General features: G+C 46.1%; 1 protein-coding gene across 1 annotated transcript in view; it reads right to left on the bottom strand.

The window, feature by feature from the left end:
• The window catches only part of PCSK6 (proprotein convertase subtilisin/kexin type 6), a 267283-nt gene that overhangs the window by 83832 nt on the left and 164965 nt on the right, over positions 1-18486 (bottom strand). The window contains exons 12-13 of the mRNA XM_064296238.1: positions 5542-5730; positions 1244-1380 (exon numbers count right to left, since the gene is read on the bottom strand). Coding sequence (XP_064152308.1) covers positions 1244-1380; positions 5542-5730 — 326 coding nt within the window. The remainder of the gene's footprint in view (positions 1-1243; positions 1381-5541; positions 5731-18486) is intronic.

Genomic DNA, 18486 nt, shown 5'->3' with positions numbered 1-18486 from the left:
AAGATTCTAAAGGGCAGCTCCAGATGACAAAGTAAAGTATTTCAGTGACATAAGCAAAGACCTGGAATTAGAAAACCAAAAAGAAGAACACGCTTGGCATTTCTCAAGCTGAAAGAACTGAAGAAAAAAAATCAAGCCTCGAACTGCAATATTGAAGGATTCTATGGGCAAAATATTAAATGATACAGGAGGCATCTAAAGAAGATGGAAGGAATACGCAGTCCTGTACCAAAAAAAAAAAAATTAGTTGATGTTCAACCACTTCAAACCAAAAAACCAAACTCATTGCCATAGAGTCAATTCCGACTCATAGCGACCCCATATGACAGAGGAGAACTGCCCCACAGGGTTTCCAAGGCTGTAATCTTTACAGTCAGTGAAAAAGAAGAAGACCCTCAATGAGATGGATTGACACAATGGTTGCCTCAGTGGGCTTAAGTATAACAACAATTGTGAGGATGGCACAGGACCGGGCAGTGTTTCATTCTGTTGTATGTGGGGTCGCTATGAGTTGGAACTGACTCAATGGCACCTAACAACAACAATCTTTACGAACGAAGATTGCCACATCTTTCTCCTGCAGAGTGGCTGGTGCGTTTGAATTGCCGACCTTTTGGTTCACAGCCGAGCGCTTAGCCACTGTGTCACCAGGGCTCCTCTGCATTGGGAATATCTGCTGCATAAGATCTCTCTAAAGTATTAAAAAGCAAAGATGTCATTTTGACAACTAAGGTGCTTCTGACCCAAGCCATGGTATTTTCAGTTGCCTCATAAGCATGCAAAAGCTGGGCAATAAATAAGGAAGACCAAAGAAGAATTAACGCCTTTGAATTATGGGGTAGGCAAAGAATACTGAATATACCACGGACTGCCAGAAGAATGAACAAGTCTGTCTTGGAAGAAGTATAGCCAGAGTGCTCCTTGGAAGCGATGATGGTAAGACTTCTTCTCACAAACTTCGGACATGTTATCAGGAGGGACCAGTCACTGGAGAAGGACATCATGCTTAGTAAGGCAGAGGGTCAGCAAAAAAGAGGAAGACCCTCGATGACATGGATTGACACAGTGGCTGCAATGATGCACTCCAATATAGCAACAATTATGAGGATGGTGCAGGACTGGGCAGTGTTTCACTCTGTTGTACACAGGGCCATTACGAGTTGAAACTAACCCAATGGCACCTAACAACAACAACAACTGTGTCTGGTAAATTTTTGTCACGAGATTCCTGAGAGTCACTGACCTTGCTTCTCCGGGTTGCGGACCTGGGATGGTATGTCTTGGATTTCCAGGGTCCATTCCCCTTCAGCCTTTTCTCCCCAGCAGTGGACGGTCATGAATTCCCAGTTTGTAAACCCTTCATTGGAATGATCCAGCAATCTGGAATTAGAGATGTGGCAACAGAAAATGAGGGCCTGAAATGGGAGGCGGGTGGGGGCTGCCTGGGGTGGTGCTCTTCTGCATTCAAATTTTCCCCTAGGTGACTGTACCAATGGGCAAGGCGTACTGCAAGGGTGGCAGCGGGAGAGAGCAGGGGAGGAAGGTACCTGGCCCTTAGCTGATATGAGCGAGAAAATGTTGTTTAAACGCTGATTGTTTCAAACTCTTGTTTTCTACCATGGATCACAACAGCCTGATACACCAGAGCTTCACCTCTGTTATCTCCTGGAATCTCCCAAACATCCCAAGAGGATGGCAGGCATGACACACACCCAGTGTGACATAGACCAAAAACCAAACCCAGCGCTGTTGAGTCAACTCCGACTCATGGCGACCCTATAAGACAGGGTAGAACTGCCCCATAGAGTTTCCAAGGAGCACCTGGTGGATTCGAACGGCCAACCCTTTGGTTAGCAGCTGTAGGGATTAACCACTATGCCACCAGGGTTTCCGTGTAACATAGGGACTTGGTAAACGATGGTCTTTGCCCTCCCTTCCTAATTTATAGATTCTAAGTTGAGTGGCTTGCTGCAGGCCCAAAGGCCAGTAGCCAGCTGAGATGGAACTCACTTGGGGACATTCTGACTCCTTGTCCTGTGCTCTTTCCATCACCAGCAGGTGTCTATGAGGTCCCAGATGAATCCTTTCCCTCCTGCCCCAATTTTACAGGGGTGTTTGGTCCCTTCCTACCTCAGGAACGACGCTATAGGCTCACAGCCCCAGCGCCTGGATGCACAGAAGCAGATAGAGGCAGCTGGACGGCCCTTCCATTTAAACCCAATGGCCTTTACAAAGGAAGTCTTTAAAATGCTTGTTTGTGGACTGACTGTAACTTTCACATTTGTCTTAGAGCCGGCTCTTGTGCAGTGTTCTCCGTGAGGTACACATATGGAAAAATGAACAACTACTCAAACTTGTGGGAAGTTTTGTCCCCTGTTCTTTAGGGATGAATAGGCTTTGACAGTGGAGCTCAGGAAGAAGCCAGCTGATAACAGACTCAGTTGTTTTTCAGTGCCTTTGGGAGGCTCGCCCAGCTTTCAGGAGACACCTTGGGTGCAGTGCTTTGGGGGAGGAGGAGAAGGAGCTTCCCTCCCTTCCCAGCAAAACCCCCCTTGCAGGTTCCAATGAAGTTCCCTTTGTCTTTCCAGACTGGAAGGTCTTTCCTGACCCTACCCACAAGTCCCTGGGGCGTCAGCATCGTCATTTTTCTGTGTTTGGTTAGTAGGAGAAACAGGAAGTAACTAATGACACCCTCGGTCTTCCAACACTCAGCCCCCTTCTCGGTCCTCTCTCCTTAGAAGAAACTATTCCAGCTTCTTCTCTTACTCTTTCTTCATAGTCTAATTTTCCAACTATTTCGGAATAGAAATTTTAAAATGGAGGAAGGGGCTTTTTATTGTTCAACAGAAATTCAAATACATAAGCTTTATGTGGTACAACAAATCAAATTTCTGGCTTGGGAGTTTGCTGAGTATCTGCCGTTTAAACATGTTTATCAAATGAGCATTCTTTGTATGGACAATATCGGGGGAGCTGTACTCTCTTCTAAGAAACTGCAAAGCTCAAGGCTGGTTTTCACGCATAACACCAAACTGAAGCCAAACACCGGGGAAAGAACAAGAACAAACTGTCTTTTAAGCGCTGAGATGCTTAAGGAACGTCAGGCTGTTCTTATTGAAAATATCTGGCAACCTGTGAAATAAAGTGGAAAGCAATAGATACTAAAACACAAACCCATGATATTATCACAAAATCAGACCTGGAAACAAATTCCCAAGGCTTGGGTGACTGCCATGTGGCCTCAGGGCATGTTTTCAGCCCTTGGGAGCACAGGTATAGCACCACCTAGCACATGGTTGTTCCAAATGAACCCAGCACAGCCTGCTCTCAGCCTTCACCAGGGCTCAAACACTGGGCTGGGATAGAAAGGCAGAAGTTAGAAGGGAAGGAAGCCGAGGAGAACTGGGGAGAGGACGGGAGTAGGGTGGGATGGTGTGGCTCCAGGAAGTTCTTGCTGACCAGGTGGACAAGTGTAAGCAGGACAGGAAGGGCAGCCAGCTGCCCATGCCAGGGCCAGTGCCAAGCATTTTCATCTTTATCACCACATTTAGCTCTTACAACATTTCTAATTTTTATAGATGAATAATAAGACCGTCCCAGCTGAGAAGTGAGGGAGTAGGGGTGTGGGCTCAAGTCTTGGGCCCCAAAGCCAATGTCCTCTGGGCACCACCGACCCCAGCCTTGCAGCCTCTCTTGGGGCTCTTGCCAGGCCACCATGTGGTGCCTGCTGCCAGCTCTGGCCTCTGAACCAGGTCACAGATGCGGATGGCTCCAGGTGTGTGCCCAGTCTGGGGTAAACTGGCAACTTCAGCGCGGTGACAAACAGACCCTGTCTCCACCTTGGTACTGGTGGAGGATGGGCAGCAGGCGTGGAGCGCACTGGAGCTGATGCCCCTCTGCTCAGCTCCAGCCTTGCACTCATACAGAAAATGAGGGCCCAGCACTGCAAGAACTTCTAATTTTTCAATTCACACTAGAAATTTAGACTTTTGTATGAAATCTCTAAAAATTCCAATCGAAAAAAAAAAGAAAGAAACTGGGAGCAAAATAGTCTAACTCTGCAGCTGGTCACCTCTGCTTCAAGCCCTTGCACTGGTCTCCGCTGGCCAGATGACCTTCAGGAGGGTGGTGCCCCGTGCCGTGTGCCCTCCCAGAGGGGAGCCTCTGGGGCTGAGCTGGGCAGCCAGGCCCTGAGTCTCAGGAAACCACATCTCAGGGTCAATTCACAGGGGCAGCAAGGATAAGCCTGTAGCTGGGGCCACTGCCTGCTGACCCTTCTGGCTGAAAAGAAGATGGGCTGTGGGACCTGGGAGGCTGGGTGGGTATGTGGCACAGCACAGCTCCCACTCCTTGGGACAAAGGCCCACGTCTACCCTTCCACTGCTGCCAGTCAACCCCTCTGTTCGATGCAAAGTGGGGGGAGGGGTAAGAAAAGGGGCAACCCTCCTGGCCTATTCTGGCAGCTTTTACTCGCCCCCACTGTGTGGGCTGCCTCAGCTCCCTACAGTCCAGAGAAGGCTCGCAGCGCCAGGCAGGTGCCCGAAGAGAGGTAAACTGGTCCAAGGTGGGCAAACGGGGTGGTGGGACACAGCCTGTGGACAGGGCAGGCCTGGTCCCCTCTGCTCAGATGACTCCTGACCATGGGGGCAGAGGGATATGGGCTCAAGGCTGCCAGTTTTTTTCGTTTTTCAGGAGGAGCTGGAAATGCTGATTTGTCTGCAAAACCTTCCTTTTTCTCTGTGCCTGTCAGCTGGAAGGAGAAGACAGAGGGGCCCCAGCTCTCCCTCCACGCTCCCTGCTAACCCCACTCCCCTCCAAGCTCAGGCAAAGACCATGGTGATTATCTGCAAGTTCTAATAAAGCTAACCCCACTCCCCTCCAAGCTCAGGCAAAGACCATGGTGATTATCTGCAAGTTCTAATAAACGTATCAAAGCATTTCCTCTTGTTCCTAAGTTTGCTGGAGAAGTGATTCCATGGCCTTCCACACATCGTGTGGGAAGGTGCAGAATCCCGGGTTTCTGAGGGCTTCACCTAAACGTGGGGACAGTTCAAGGATTTGGGCCAGAACTGCCTCTGAGCTGCCTTTTCCTCCTCCCACCCCAGACAGACGTCCTCCACAGGACCGAGCCTCTCACCCATTTCAGCGTCTACAGTGCAATCAACTACTGGGCAGCAGAAACTCCAAGAGATAAAGTACATAAAATAACGCTTATGGCAGAGGGGCTCACTTAAAATTTCAAATGAATATGACTAAAAATTACCTTAAATGCACATCTAAAAGCAATTACATCATACCCAGAAATCCACATATCTCTCTGCTTAACAACAAAACCCTTTCCTCAGTTCTGCCTGAACACTAAAGTTTTCCAGAGGACAAATGGACCCGACTGTTCTGAAGGTGAGGTTTCAGGGTGCTATTTTCCAGGTGTGTGGGGTCCACCAGTGAGTGTCTCCACCGAGAAGCTGCTGCTGGCAGAAGCAGCGAGACCCTCGGGTCCCCAAGAGCCCAGCTCCACCCTCCCGGCCCAGTCTGCCTTACCTCTTTGCCAAAAGTTGGGACTTGGTTCCTGCGGGGGAGATGAGGTGGATCTGAAGGTCCCCTCGGCGCGGGTGTGACAGGGAGATCTGGGCCACCACGTGCTCCAGGTAGACCACACGCTTGTCCGAGTGGTCTGCACAGGCGCTGGTCAGTGCAGTGGCCCGCAGCGTCTGCACCACCGGGATGCTCCTGGGGAGAGGAGGAGAGCTCACACCCTGGAACCCGAGTGACTGTGTCATGCAGCAGGTGGTGACGGCTTTGGCGGCCTGCCCCATCCCTCCCTAGATGTGCCTCTGGTTCCCGCGGGCCTAATAAGCAGCAGCAGCCCCTTAATTCTCACTCAAGGAAGATCCAATTTGAGTTCCATCACCCGCCCAGAAGTTGCTTACCAAAACCAGCCCAGACATGGTGAGTCAGCCCTGACTCATGGCAAGCCCATGTGTGCAGAGTAGCACTGTGCTCCACAGGGTTTTCATGGCTGTGGCCTTTTAGAATCAGATCACCAGGCCTATCTTCTGAGGTTTAAACCCCCAACCTTTTGGTTAGTAGCCCTGCGCTGAACTGTCTGGACCACCCAGGACTCCCAGAAGCTGATTATCGTTGCGTACTTGTTTCTAGAGATTTAAGGAATAGGTCCTTGTGCAGTGTGGGCTGTGGCTCCCAGGGATTGGGTGCCTCACAGGCCTGCCATGTGTGTCGTCCTAAGAGCCCTCTGGTGCTCTGAGAGCCCCAAGAGGCCACCTTTTTTCACAGAACACTGAGCCAGGACATCTCCTCAATTATCCATGGTTGGCAAAGCCTTAAAATCCCGCAACTTTGTTTCACCCCACTTGTCTGTCACTTTGTTGTACTGTGGCGGCTTGCATGTTGCTGTGATGCTGGAAGCTATGCCATTAGTATTTCAAATACCAGCAGGGTCACCCATGGTGGACACGTTTCAGCTGAGCTTCCAGACTAAGACAGACCACGAAAAACGGTCTGGCAGTCTATTTCTGAAAAAACTGGCCAGTGAAAACCTTATGAATAGCAGTGGAACACTGTCTGGTATAGTGCCAGAAGATGAACCCCCCCCCCGCCCAGGTTGGAAGGCACTCAAAACACAACTCAAGAACAGACCATCTCAGGAATAGATTTGATGCATTGAACACTAATGACAGAAGACCAGAAGAGTTGTGGAATGACATCAAAGACGTCATACATGAAGAAAGCAAAAGGCTATTAAAAAAACAGGAAAGAAAGAAAAAAACAAAATGGATGTCAGAGACTCTGAAACTTGTTCTTGAACGTAGAGTAGCTAAAGTGAAGGGAAGAAATGGTGAAGTAAAAGAGCTGAACAGAAGAATTCAAAGAGTGGCTCAAGAACACAAAGTAGAGTATTATAATGAAATGTGCAAAAACCTGGAGTTAGAAAGCCAAGAGGGAAGAAAGCACTCAGCATTTCTCAAGCTGAAAAAACTGAAGAAAAAATTCAAGCCCTGAGTTGCTATATTGAGGGATTCTATGGGGAAAATATTGAACGATGCAGTAAGCATCAAAAGATGATGGAAAGAATACACAGAGTCACTGTACCAAAAAGAATTGGTCGAAGTTCAACCATTTCAGGAGGTACCACATGATCAAGAACTGATGGTACTGAAGGAAGAAGCCCAAGCTGCACTGACGGCACTGGCAAAAAACAAGCCTTCAGGAATTGATGGAACACCAATTGAGATGCTTCAACAAATGGATGCAGCACTTTGGAGGTGCTCGCTCTTCTACGTCAAGAATTTTAGAACCCCAACAGTATGGCCCCCAGACATCCTTTTAACTTAGTACTGAAGTCACTCCTGCGGTTATCCTTCAGCCAAAGATTAGACAGACCCATAAAACAAACAATAATACATGTAGCTCAACCATGTGTATGAGACTTAATGGGCACATCAGCCCAGGCGCAAGGACGAGAGGGCAGGAGGGGACAGAAAAGCTGGATGAATGGAAATGGGGAACCCAAGGTTGAGAAGGGGAGAGCGTTGACACATCGCAGGGTTGACAACCAATGACACCAAATAATATGGGTATTAATTGTTTAATGAGAAACTAATTTGCTCTGTAAACTTTCATCTAAAGCACAATAAAAAAAAAAAAGAAAGAAATTTGGAAGACAGCTTCCTGGCCAAGCGACTGGAAGAGATCCATACTTGTGCTTATTCCAAACAAAGGTGATACAACAGAACGAGGAAATTATCAAACAGTATCACTAACATCACACACAAGTAAAGTTTTGCTGAAGATCATTCAAAAGTGGTTGCAGCATGACATTGACAGGGAGCTGCCAGAAGCTCAAGCCAATTCAGACAGGGACATGGATCAAGGGACACCACTGCTGGTATCAGATGGACCTGGGCTGAAAGCAGAGAACACCAGCAAGACGTTTACTTGTGTTTTATGGACTGTGCAAAGGCATTCATCCGTGCAGAACATACAAAATTATGGATAACATTGCAAAGAATGGGAATTTCGGAAAAATTAATTGCTTATGGGGAACATGTACATAGACCAAGAGGGTAATATGTGATTTAAAACCAGGAATAGTGTGCATCAGGGTTGTATCCTTTCATTATTCTTATTCAATCTGTATGTTGAACAAATAATCTGAGAGGCTGGACTATATAAAGAACTTTGCTTCAAAATTGGAGGAAGACTCATCAACAACCTGCGATATGTAGATGACACACCTTGCTCTCTGAAAGTGAAGAGGACTTGAAGGATTTACTGATGAAGATCAAAGACCACAGCCTTCAGTATGGATTACACCTCAACACAAAGAAAACGAAAATCCTCACAACTGGACCAATAAGCAACATCATGATAAACAGAGGAAAGACTAAAGTTATCAAGGATTTCATTTTACTTGGATCCACAATAAACACCCAGGGAAGCAGCAGTCAAGAAATCAGACAACGCACTGCCTTGGGCAAAAGTGTCGAAAAGCAAGAATGCCACTTTGAGGACTAAGGTGCGCCTGACTCAAGCCATAGTATTTTCAATTGCCTCATATGCATGGGAAAGCTGGACAGTGAATAAGGAAGACTAAAGAAGAATTGATGCCTTTGAATTATGGTGTTGGTGAAGAGTATTGGATACACCATGGACTGCCACAAGAATGAACAAATCTGTCTTGGAAGAAGTACAGCCATATGCTCCTTAAAAGCAGAGATGGTGAGACTTTGTCTAACGTGCTTTGGACGCGTTATCAGGAGGAATGAGTCCCTGGACAAGGACATCATGATTGGTAAAGTGCAAGGTGAGTGAAAAAGATGAAGATCCTCATCGAGGTGTACTGACACAGTGGCTGCAACAATGGGCTCGAGCACAGCAACGGTTGTGAGGATGGCGCAGGACCAGGCAGCATTTCATTCTGTTGTACACAGCGTTGCTGTGAGTTGGAACCGACTCTATGGCACCTAACTTTGCTTCAAGCACTGGCCTTGAAAATATAAGTCACATTGCTGAGTAATAACAACAGCAAACATTTCCCGAGCTACTACAGGCAAGGCACTGGCTTAAGAGTTTACGGATTAACCCATTTGATGCTGAAAGAGCTTAAGTACTGTGCTCAAGGTCACGCAGCTGATAAACGGCAGAGGGGGTTTGAAGACAGGCACGGTGGCTTCAGGGTCCATGCCTTCAACCTCTACAGCACACTGCCTCTCAAGAACACTCATAATCCAGGTGCTGTCCAGTCAATTCCAGCTCATGGTACCCTACGTGTGTAGAGCAAAACTGTGCTCCATAGGGTTTTCAATGGTTGCTTTTTCAAGGTGCCTCTGAGTGAACTTGAACCTCCAAACTTCTGGTTAGCAGGCGAGCATGTGAATCGTTTGTGCCATCCAGGGATTCCCGAGACCATTTACACAGACTTGCATTTCCATTCAAGATGCAGGAAGGGAGGAACAGACAAGGAGCATGGGGCCAGAGTGCGCCCTCTTGTGCTCTACGCACCGCTCATCGCTGATTGCTAGAACAGAATCACTGGAGAATCAGTGGGGGCTGGTCCTTTTCTGATTTTCCTAGATAAGGACTCCTGGTCCTTCCCTCTCCTGCCCTGTGATAGGAACTGATGATAGTTCTTTTTACAAACTCAGTGCAGTTTTTACCAAATGGACTGGAATCTGAGGACAAGCACAAAACCCCAATCATTCGAGTCATTTCCATTAGAATTTTCGAATGGGCTCCCCAGACAAACAGACACAAAATCTGTACGAGATGCTACTCCTGCACCTGCGTTGGGCCACCCAGCTATTCTGGGCTCCACGCTCACATGTTGGGGAGCCCTGATTCTCACTACAATGACCTGCAAGCTGGAAGACACCACATTCTCTGGTGCAAACAACCACCACCAAGCAGCCCATTAATAATTCCCCGCCACGTGGTCAGTGGTCAGCGCTCGGCTTATTGTGGGAGCGCTTTCCCAATTACGCCCGGCTCCCCTCTCGGGAGTTATGCTGCTTGGCTTTACTGGGCCTGAGTCATAAAAAACAATCAAACAGCTATAAACAGTGATGTAATGCCGGCGGAGACTTTGTAAATATTTGAAAACATGATTTGCATGTACTGTAAACGGATTTAGAGAGGCTGCCTTCGCTCATCGCCTTCTCCTGAGGTTCGCTGTCTGTGTTTACCAGTCAGCGGCCCGCCCAGAGGGGGAACAGAATAGAAAGCTCTAGAGAGTCTTAGCTGCTGCAGGGGGCCACCCACATCTCCAGGTAAATCTTCCCTACCCCCAGTACAGAGGAGGAGACGTGTGTGTGTGCGTGCATGTGTGTGTGCTGGGGGTCGGGGCAGGTCAGTCAGGCTCAGAGTGAAGATGGGGCAACAAAAAAGCCAATAGGCTCCACTAACGCTTCCCTGAGGGTTGCAAATAGGGCCCCCCAGAAAGACCCAGACTCAGGAAAGACCCTACACACTCACATCTTAACACTTTCCAAGGGCTGAGCAGCAAGATCAAGCTGAAACAGAAAGAAGTCGTAATAGTAAAAAAATCTGCCCCTCACTCCCACAGCCATTTGCTGATCAGGAGGGGGCAATCACTCTGTTCCAGGACTAGACCCTGAATCCTGGGGAGGAAACCTGGATCACACTGCTGATGTGTGGGACTGAAGAGGACAGGAGCAGGTTAAATATAACAAAGCCCACCCTTCACCTGCTCACCTCTCTGTGTCCAGCCCATAGTGTCAGCACCTAAACAAAGCAATCTGGCCACTGGGGAGGGTCAGAGGATTAACGTCTATTGCTTTTCATGTTTTACTCCTGCTGAAGGGACTCCGGAGTCCCTGGGTGGTACAAGCAGTTAACACGCTGGACTTGTCTCTAGAGGTATGTCTGAAGAAAGGCCTGGCGATCTCCTTCTGAAAAATCAGCTATCGAAAATCCTGTGGAGCGTGGTTCCACTCTGATACACACGTGGGGCTGCCATGAGTCAGAGCTGATTCGAAGACAACTGCTTTTTTTCCGGTTTGAGGAACTTTAGACCCCTCCTCCCCCACTGTAGGAGGTTGAGTTAGGTCTCCCAGGAAGGTGGCTGGCTGGGTGTGGGTGGCACACAGTGCTCCTTTCAGGAGTTAAGAGCTTGGCTGGTTTTCAAAGCCAAGACATTACCCACACCTGGGGGCTCAGAGCTGGAAGCGTGTCGGGAACAAGGCTAACTGTAACAAGATGTTTTTATATGAAATCTCTAACTGTGGAATTTTACGATTAAAGGCAACCAGGTCTCCCCATTTCTGGAAGTTCTAGGGAAGAGTGGGAAGTCCTGGGCAGCTAGGGCAGTGAGTTGCTAGTTGTAACACTTCTTATACGCAGTTCACCCACCACATGTTATTTCTGGTGTTCCTGCTGAAACAAGCAACCTACCACTCCAAATCAGGGAACTTTTAATTTCCTTTAAAAAAAAAAAAAAGAGGAGGCTTCAGAGTGTTTCACGAGAGCTGAGCCAAAATCTTTATTTCAGAAAGAAACTCCAAGTAAAACTGGTGATGCCAGACACCAAAAGCCATCACTTTTTAAGGATTAACTTAGCTCTAAGACAAAAGTGAACCCATCAATGAAAAAACGGAAGTGATTCCCCACGCTCTAGTACTTCAAATGTAACAGAGAAAATGCAAGTCAACTGCAAAGTAACTAATTTTTCAGGTTAAACAATGTGCAGGAATTATTTTTGTCATAAGAATATAGCTAAGTTGTATTTTAATCGTGAAAATTAATTTAGAAAGATTTTTTAAAGCTCCCAAGATAACTGGGAAGCCTGGTGGTGTAGTGGTTAAGTGCAATAGCTGCTAACCAAGAGGTCGGCAGTTCAAATCTGCCAGGCGCTCCTTGGAAACTCTCTGCGGCAGTTCTACTCTGTCCTGTAGGGTCGCTGTGAGTCGGAATCACCTCGACGGCAGTAGGTTTGGGTTTGGGTTTTTGGAAGATAACTGAAAATGTTCTTTTGCTATTAGAGTTTAAAACTGTGTCTGTGTACATAAAATGGTCTTCCTAGGATCCTAAAACAACCCAAAAAGTTAAACGATGCCAACAAGACCAGATGGAACAATGTCTAAGCTACTGAGACTGCCCTACTTTGGAAAGATCTGATGACAGAGTTGTCACTTCCTGTTGAGCTGCATTTCAGACTTAATTACTCTGATACTTGCAATGTTCCCATTTCATCCCCCACTCCTTTGAACGGCTCCTTTCTCCTGAGGTGGTAGAAGCTTACCAACCAGCAGCCTTCATAACAACTTCCTAGTATCTCAAGACCACTAATACACTGGCCTTCTATTTTTCTCCAATGCACAAATACCATCTAATATTACGTAAAGAGGAAGCAGAAACAAATTCCCAATTTGCTAAATTCAAGCCACTCACATAATTGCAACACTTAGAATTTTTGGTATCAGAACAACATTCAGAGCCAAAGATAAATATCTGCAAGTAAACCAAGCAGCTGGGAATAGTAAGGGAAGTTGGCCAAGGGCTGCATGCAACCTTCCATCTCTGGGAGCCTCCAGCTCACCACTTGTCTTTCTGCTCTAGGTAGGAAGCTACTACAAGTAAGTATTTCTCACTCTGACCTTGATCTTTCTCCAGCTCGTCTTTCAAGGACAGACCTCTGCCCTTGTACAAGGCATTTCCAGGGCACAGTTGTCCTATCGAGCTGCAGGGCTGGGGCCAAGAGTCCTGTGGGTCCCAGGTCCTCATTAGACAATTCTAAGATCAGGTTGAGGGGGGAGCTCACAGGAGATACACCAGAACCAGAAGGCAGCTGCGTCCTTCCCCTTTTTGCATCTGGCATTTGTCTGGAGGAGATAAGGCCCATGAAGACTTGAGAACCGTAACAACGGAAGGTCACCCAGAAGGTTGATGAGGAAGAGCAAACTGAAGATTGGCCAGGAAGCTCTTTCGCCGACCATCCGAAGGACTGAGAGTGGAATGGAGAGGCATTTACTGGGGCAGGATTGTTATACGAAACTGTAAGAAATCAACTCCATCTGTTTGAGGGCAGAGAGCAATCTTTTAAGGAAAACTGCCTATAAGGAGCCACAGCCTGTGTATGGCAATACCGTAACAACAAGCTTCTGAGCCGCTTCCTAGGTTCCAGGATGAAAACCTTGGACAAGATGATTATGTGTGTCTGAAGTAGACAGATTACTTCATTAAATCTGTATACTTTCTTACTCATATTAGTTCAAATTCAGAATTTTCCTTAGAAGAAACAGCTTTTGATTAACAAACCATAGTGTATCATTTAGGCTGAAAATTAAAAAAAAAAAAATTTTGTTTTAAATTAAAAAAGAGGCTAATCTAGTAAATTAATTTAGACAGTGCTGTCCAGGATTCACTGGGCTATAAGGTGTTATACAATATTTAAATTTATAGCATATATTTTTCTTCTGTGTGAAATGAAGGGGCTGAATTAGCTGGCTTTAAACATGCCTTCCAATTATAACATGCTAAGATTCAATCTGATGGGAAGTAAAAAAAAAAAAAAAAACACAGTAAAATGTATTATTCAAATTCAAACGCTAATTTTGGAAGTAGCCTTTACAACTTGAGGAAAACAGGTTTACACCAAAAAGTGTAAGTTAGAAGCAAAAAAAAAAAAAAAAAAGGCAGCTACTATCTAGTGGTGCAGTGGTTAAGAGCTCAGGCTGCTAACCAAAAGGTTGGCAGTTCGAATCTACCAGCTGCTACTTGGAAACCCTATGGGGCAGTTCTACCACTATGAGTCTGAATCAACTCCTTGTCCCCCCCAGGGCAGGGCTGCATATCACCCTACAGGTTCTCTTAGGACACCCAGCCTTGCCCTCCCTACACTATAATGGCAGGACAGAAGAAGTCAGAAGCCTGTGGTATTCAGGTACGCAGAGGTTAGATCCCCTGCAGGAAGGTGCTGGGTGGGGTGGGAACCTACAAAGTAGAGACAGCACTCAGAGGAAAGAGAGGTTTTTAGCCTCCTACAAAGATGTCAAATCAGGCTGTGTGCTTGGCCACAGCAGGCTGCGGGGTCTTACAGAGTTGGGTCCTGTTATGGATTGAATTGCATGCCCTCAAAGTGTACGTCAACTTGGTTAGGCCATGGTTCCCAGTATTGTGTGACGGTCCACCATTTTGTCACCTGATGTGATTTCCCTAGGTGTTGTAACACCTACCTCTATGATGTTAATCCCCCATGTGTCTGTCAGTTTGTCATATTGTGGGGGCTCATGAGTTGCTGTGATGCTGGAAGCTATGCCACCGGTATTCAGATACTAGCAGGGTCACCCAAGAGGACAGGTTTCAGCTGAGCTTCCAGACTAAGACAGACTAGGAAAAAGGACCTGGCAGTCTACTTCTGAAAAATATTAGCCAGTGAAAACCTTATGAATAGCAGAAGAACATTGTTTGATATAGTACTGGAAGATGAGCCCCCCAGGTTGGAAGGCACTCAAAAGATGACTGGGGAAGAGCTGCCTCCTCAAAGTAGAGTCGACCTTAATGACATGGATGGAATAAAGCTTTCGGGACCTTCATTTGCTGATGTGGCATGACTCAAAATGAGAAGAAACTGCTGCAAACGTCCATTAATAATCGGAACCTGGAATGTACGAAGTATGAATCCAGGAAAATTGGAAATCATCAAAAATGAAATGGAGCTCATAAACATCGATATCCTAGGCATTAGCGAGCTGAAATGGACTGGTATTGGCCACTTTGAATCGGACAATCATATAGTCTACTATGCTGGGAATGACAACTCGAAGAGGAATGGTGTTGCATTCATCGTCAAAAAGAACGTTTCAAGATCTATCCTGAAGTACAACACTGTCAGTGATAGGATGATATCCATACGCCTACAAGGAAGACAATTAATACGACTATTATTCAAATTTATGCACCAACCACTAGGGCCAAAGATGAAGAAATAGAAGATTTTTATCAGCTCCTGCAGTCTGAAATTGATTGAACATGCAATCAAGATGCATTGATAATTACTGGTGATTGGAACGCAAAAGTTGGAAACAAAGAAGAAGGATCAGTAGTTGGAAAATATGGCCTTGGCGATAGAAACAATGCCAGAGATGGAATGATAGAATTTTGCAAGACCAATGATTTCTTCATTGCAAATACCTTCTTTCACCAATATAAACGGCGACTATACACATGGACCTCGCCCGATGGAACACACAGAAATCAAATTGACTACATCTGTGGAAAGAGACGATGGAAAAGCTCAATATCATCAGTCAGAAGAAGGCCAGGGGCCGACTGTGGAACAGACCATCAATTGCTCATATGCAAGTTCACGATGAAACTGAAGAAAATCAGAGCAAGTCCACGAGAGCCAAAATATGACCTTGACTATATCCCACCTGGATTTAGAGACCATCTCAAGAATAGATTTGACGCATTGAACACTAGTGACAGAAGACCAGATGAGTTGTGGAATGACATCAAGGACGTCATCCATGAAGAAAGCAAGAGGTCACTGAAAAGACAGGAAAGAAAGAAAAGACCAAGATGGATGTCAGAGGAGACTCTGAAACTTGCTCTTGAGTGTCGAGCAGCTAAAGCAAAAGGAAGAATTGATGAAGTAAAAGAACTGAACAGAAGATTTCAAAGGGCCTCTTGAGAAGACAAAGTAAAGTATTATAATGACACGTGCAAAGACCTGGAGATGGAAAACCAAAAGGGAGGAACACGCTCGGCATTTCTCAAGCTGAAAGAACTGAAGAAAAAATTCAAGCCTCGAGTTGCAATAGTGAAGGATTCAATGGGTAAAATATTAAACGACGGAGGAAGCATCAAAAGAAGATGGGAGGAATACACAGAGTCATTATACCAAAAAGAATTAGTCGATATTCAACCATTTCAAGAGGTGGCATATGATCAGGAATTGATGGTACTGAAGGAAGAAGTCCAAGCTGCTCTGAAGGCACTGGCGAAAAACAAGGCTCCAGGAATTGATGGAATATCAATTGAGATGTTTCAACATACAGATGCAGCGCTGGCGGTGCTCACTCGTCTATGCCAAGAAATATGGAAGACAGCTTCGTGGCCAACTGACTGGAAGAGATCCATATTTATGCCTATTCCCAAGAAAGGTGATCCAACTGAATGTGGAAATTACAGAACAATATCATTAATATCACACACAAGCAAAATTTTCCTGAAGGTCATTCAAAAACAGCTGCAGCAGTATATCGACAGAGAACTGCCAGGAATTCAGGCCGGTTTCAGAAGAGGACGTGGAACCAGGGATATCAGATGGATCCTGGCGGACAGCAGAGAATACCAGAAGGATGTTTACCTGTGTTTTATTGACTATGCAAAGGCATTCGACTGTGTGGATCATAACAAACTATGGATAACACTGCGAAGAATGGGAATTCCAGAACACTTAATTGTGCTCATGAGGAACCTTTACATAGATCAAGAGGCAGTTGTTCGGACAGAACAAGGGGATACTGATTGGTTTAAAGTCAGGAAAGGTGTGCGTCAGGGTTGTATTCTTTCACCATACCTATTCAATTGTATGCTGAACAAATAATACGAGAAGCTGGACTATATGAAGAAGGACGGGGCATCAAGATTGGAGGAAGACTCATTGACAACTTGCGTTATACAGATGACACAACCTTGCTTGCTGAAAGTGAAGAGGACTTGAAGCGCTTACTAATGAAGATCAAAGACCACAGCCTTCAGCATGGATTACACCTCCACATAAAGAAAATAAAAATCCTCACAACTGGACCAATGAGCAACATCATGATAAACGGAGAAAAGACTGAAGTTGTCAAGGATTTCATTTTACTTGGATCCACAATCAACAGCCACGGAAGCAGCAGTCAAGAAATCAAAAGACACACTGCATTGGGTAAATCTGCTGCAAAGGACCTCTTCAAAGTGTTGAAGAGCAAAGATGTCACCTTGAAGACTAAGGTGCGCCTGGCCCAAGCCATGGTATCTTCAACTGCATCATATGCACGTGAAGGCTGGACAACGAATAAGGAAGACCGAAGAAGAATTGACACCTTTGAGTTGTGGTGTTGATGAAGAATATTGAATACACCGTGGACTGCGAAAAGAACGAACAAATCTGTCTTGGAAGAAGTGCTGCCAGAATGCTCCTTAGAAGCAAGGATGGCAAGACTGCGTCTTACATACTTTGGACATGTTGTCAGGAGGGATCAGTCCCTGGAGGACATCATGCTTCGCAGAGTACAGGGTCAGCAGAAAAGAGGAAGACCCTCAGCAAGGTGGATTGACACAGTGGCTGCAACAATGAGCTCAAGCATAACAACGATTGTAAGGATGGTGCGGGACCAGGCAGTGTTTCGTGCTGTTGCGCATAGGGTCGCTGTGAGTCGGAACCGACTCGATGGCACCTAACAACAACAGCAACAGCAACAACAACATGATGTTAACGAGGCAGGACTCAGTCTACAAGATTAGGTTGTATTTTGAGTCAATCTCTTCTGAGATATAAAAGAGAGAAAAGAGTAGAGAGACAGGGGGACCTCATACCACCAAGAATGAAGAACCAGGAGAGGAGTTCATCCGTTGGACCTGGGTTCCCTGAGCTAAGAAGCTCCTAGACAAGAGGAAGATTGATGACAAGGACCTTCCCCCAAAGCTGAGAAAGAGAGGAAGCCTTCCCCTTGAGCTGGCACCCTGTATTTGGACTTCTAGCCTTCTAGTCTGTGACAGAATAAATCTCTTTGCTAAAGCCATCCACTTGTGGTACTTCTGTTATAGCAACACTAGATAACTAAGACCTGTCCCTTCCACACAGGTACCCCATCAGGATGCTGTGGACACGTGGCCCTGCCTGCTCACTAGCATTGCTGCAGACAAGACAAAACAGACTGGCCAAGGGTGGAGAAACCACCAGGTAGCTGGGGCCAAGGGCAATGTGCCCACCTAACCCGGAACGTGAAGGGAACAGAGGAAGATATTCTGGGGGCACCTGGAGTTCTCTCTACTTGGTTCAGCACTGCCTGCATTCCTAAGATGTGTCCTTCCCAGAGGGCAAGGTGGGCTCTGGAGACAGATAGTCTGGAGCAAAGCTCAGCTCTACCTCATCCTAGTGGTGTGATTGGGCTAGCTTCTTAACTTCATTATGCCTCAGTTTCTTTATCTACAAAAAGGGGATTAAAAATAGTACCCATATCTCATACCCTTGTTGTGGGTCCTGAAGGAATCATTTTACATAAAGTGCACACAGCGTCTTATAAGCATTATTTATTATCTTTGATAACTTGGCCACATGTATTTATAATTAGAGCCAAAAAACCAAACCATTGCCAATGAGTTGATTTCGACTCAGGGTGATCCCATGTGTTACAAAGTAGAACTACTCCATAGTTTTCTTGGCTATAATCTTTATGAAAGCAGATCTTTCTTCCTTGGAGCCACTGGGTGGGTTCAAACCTCTAACCTTTAGGT

This window comes from Loxodonta africana, chromosome 13, assembly GCF_030014295.1.
Source record: "Loxodonta africana isolate mLoxAfr1 chromosome 13, mLoxAfr1.hap2, whole genome shotgun sequence".
NCBI classification, from domain to species: domain Eukaryota; kingdom Metazoa; phylum Chordata; class Mammalia; order Proboscidea; family Elephantidae; genus Loxodonta; species Loxodonta africana.
This window is presented reverse-complemented; position numbering and strand designations above follow the sequence as displayed.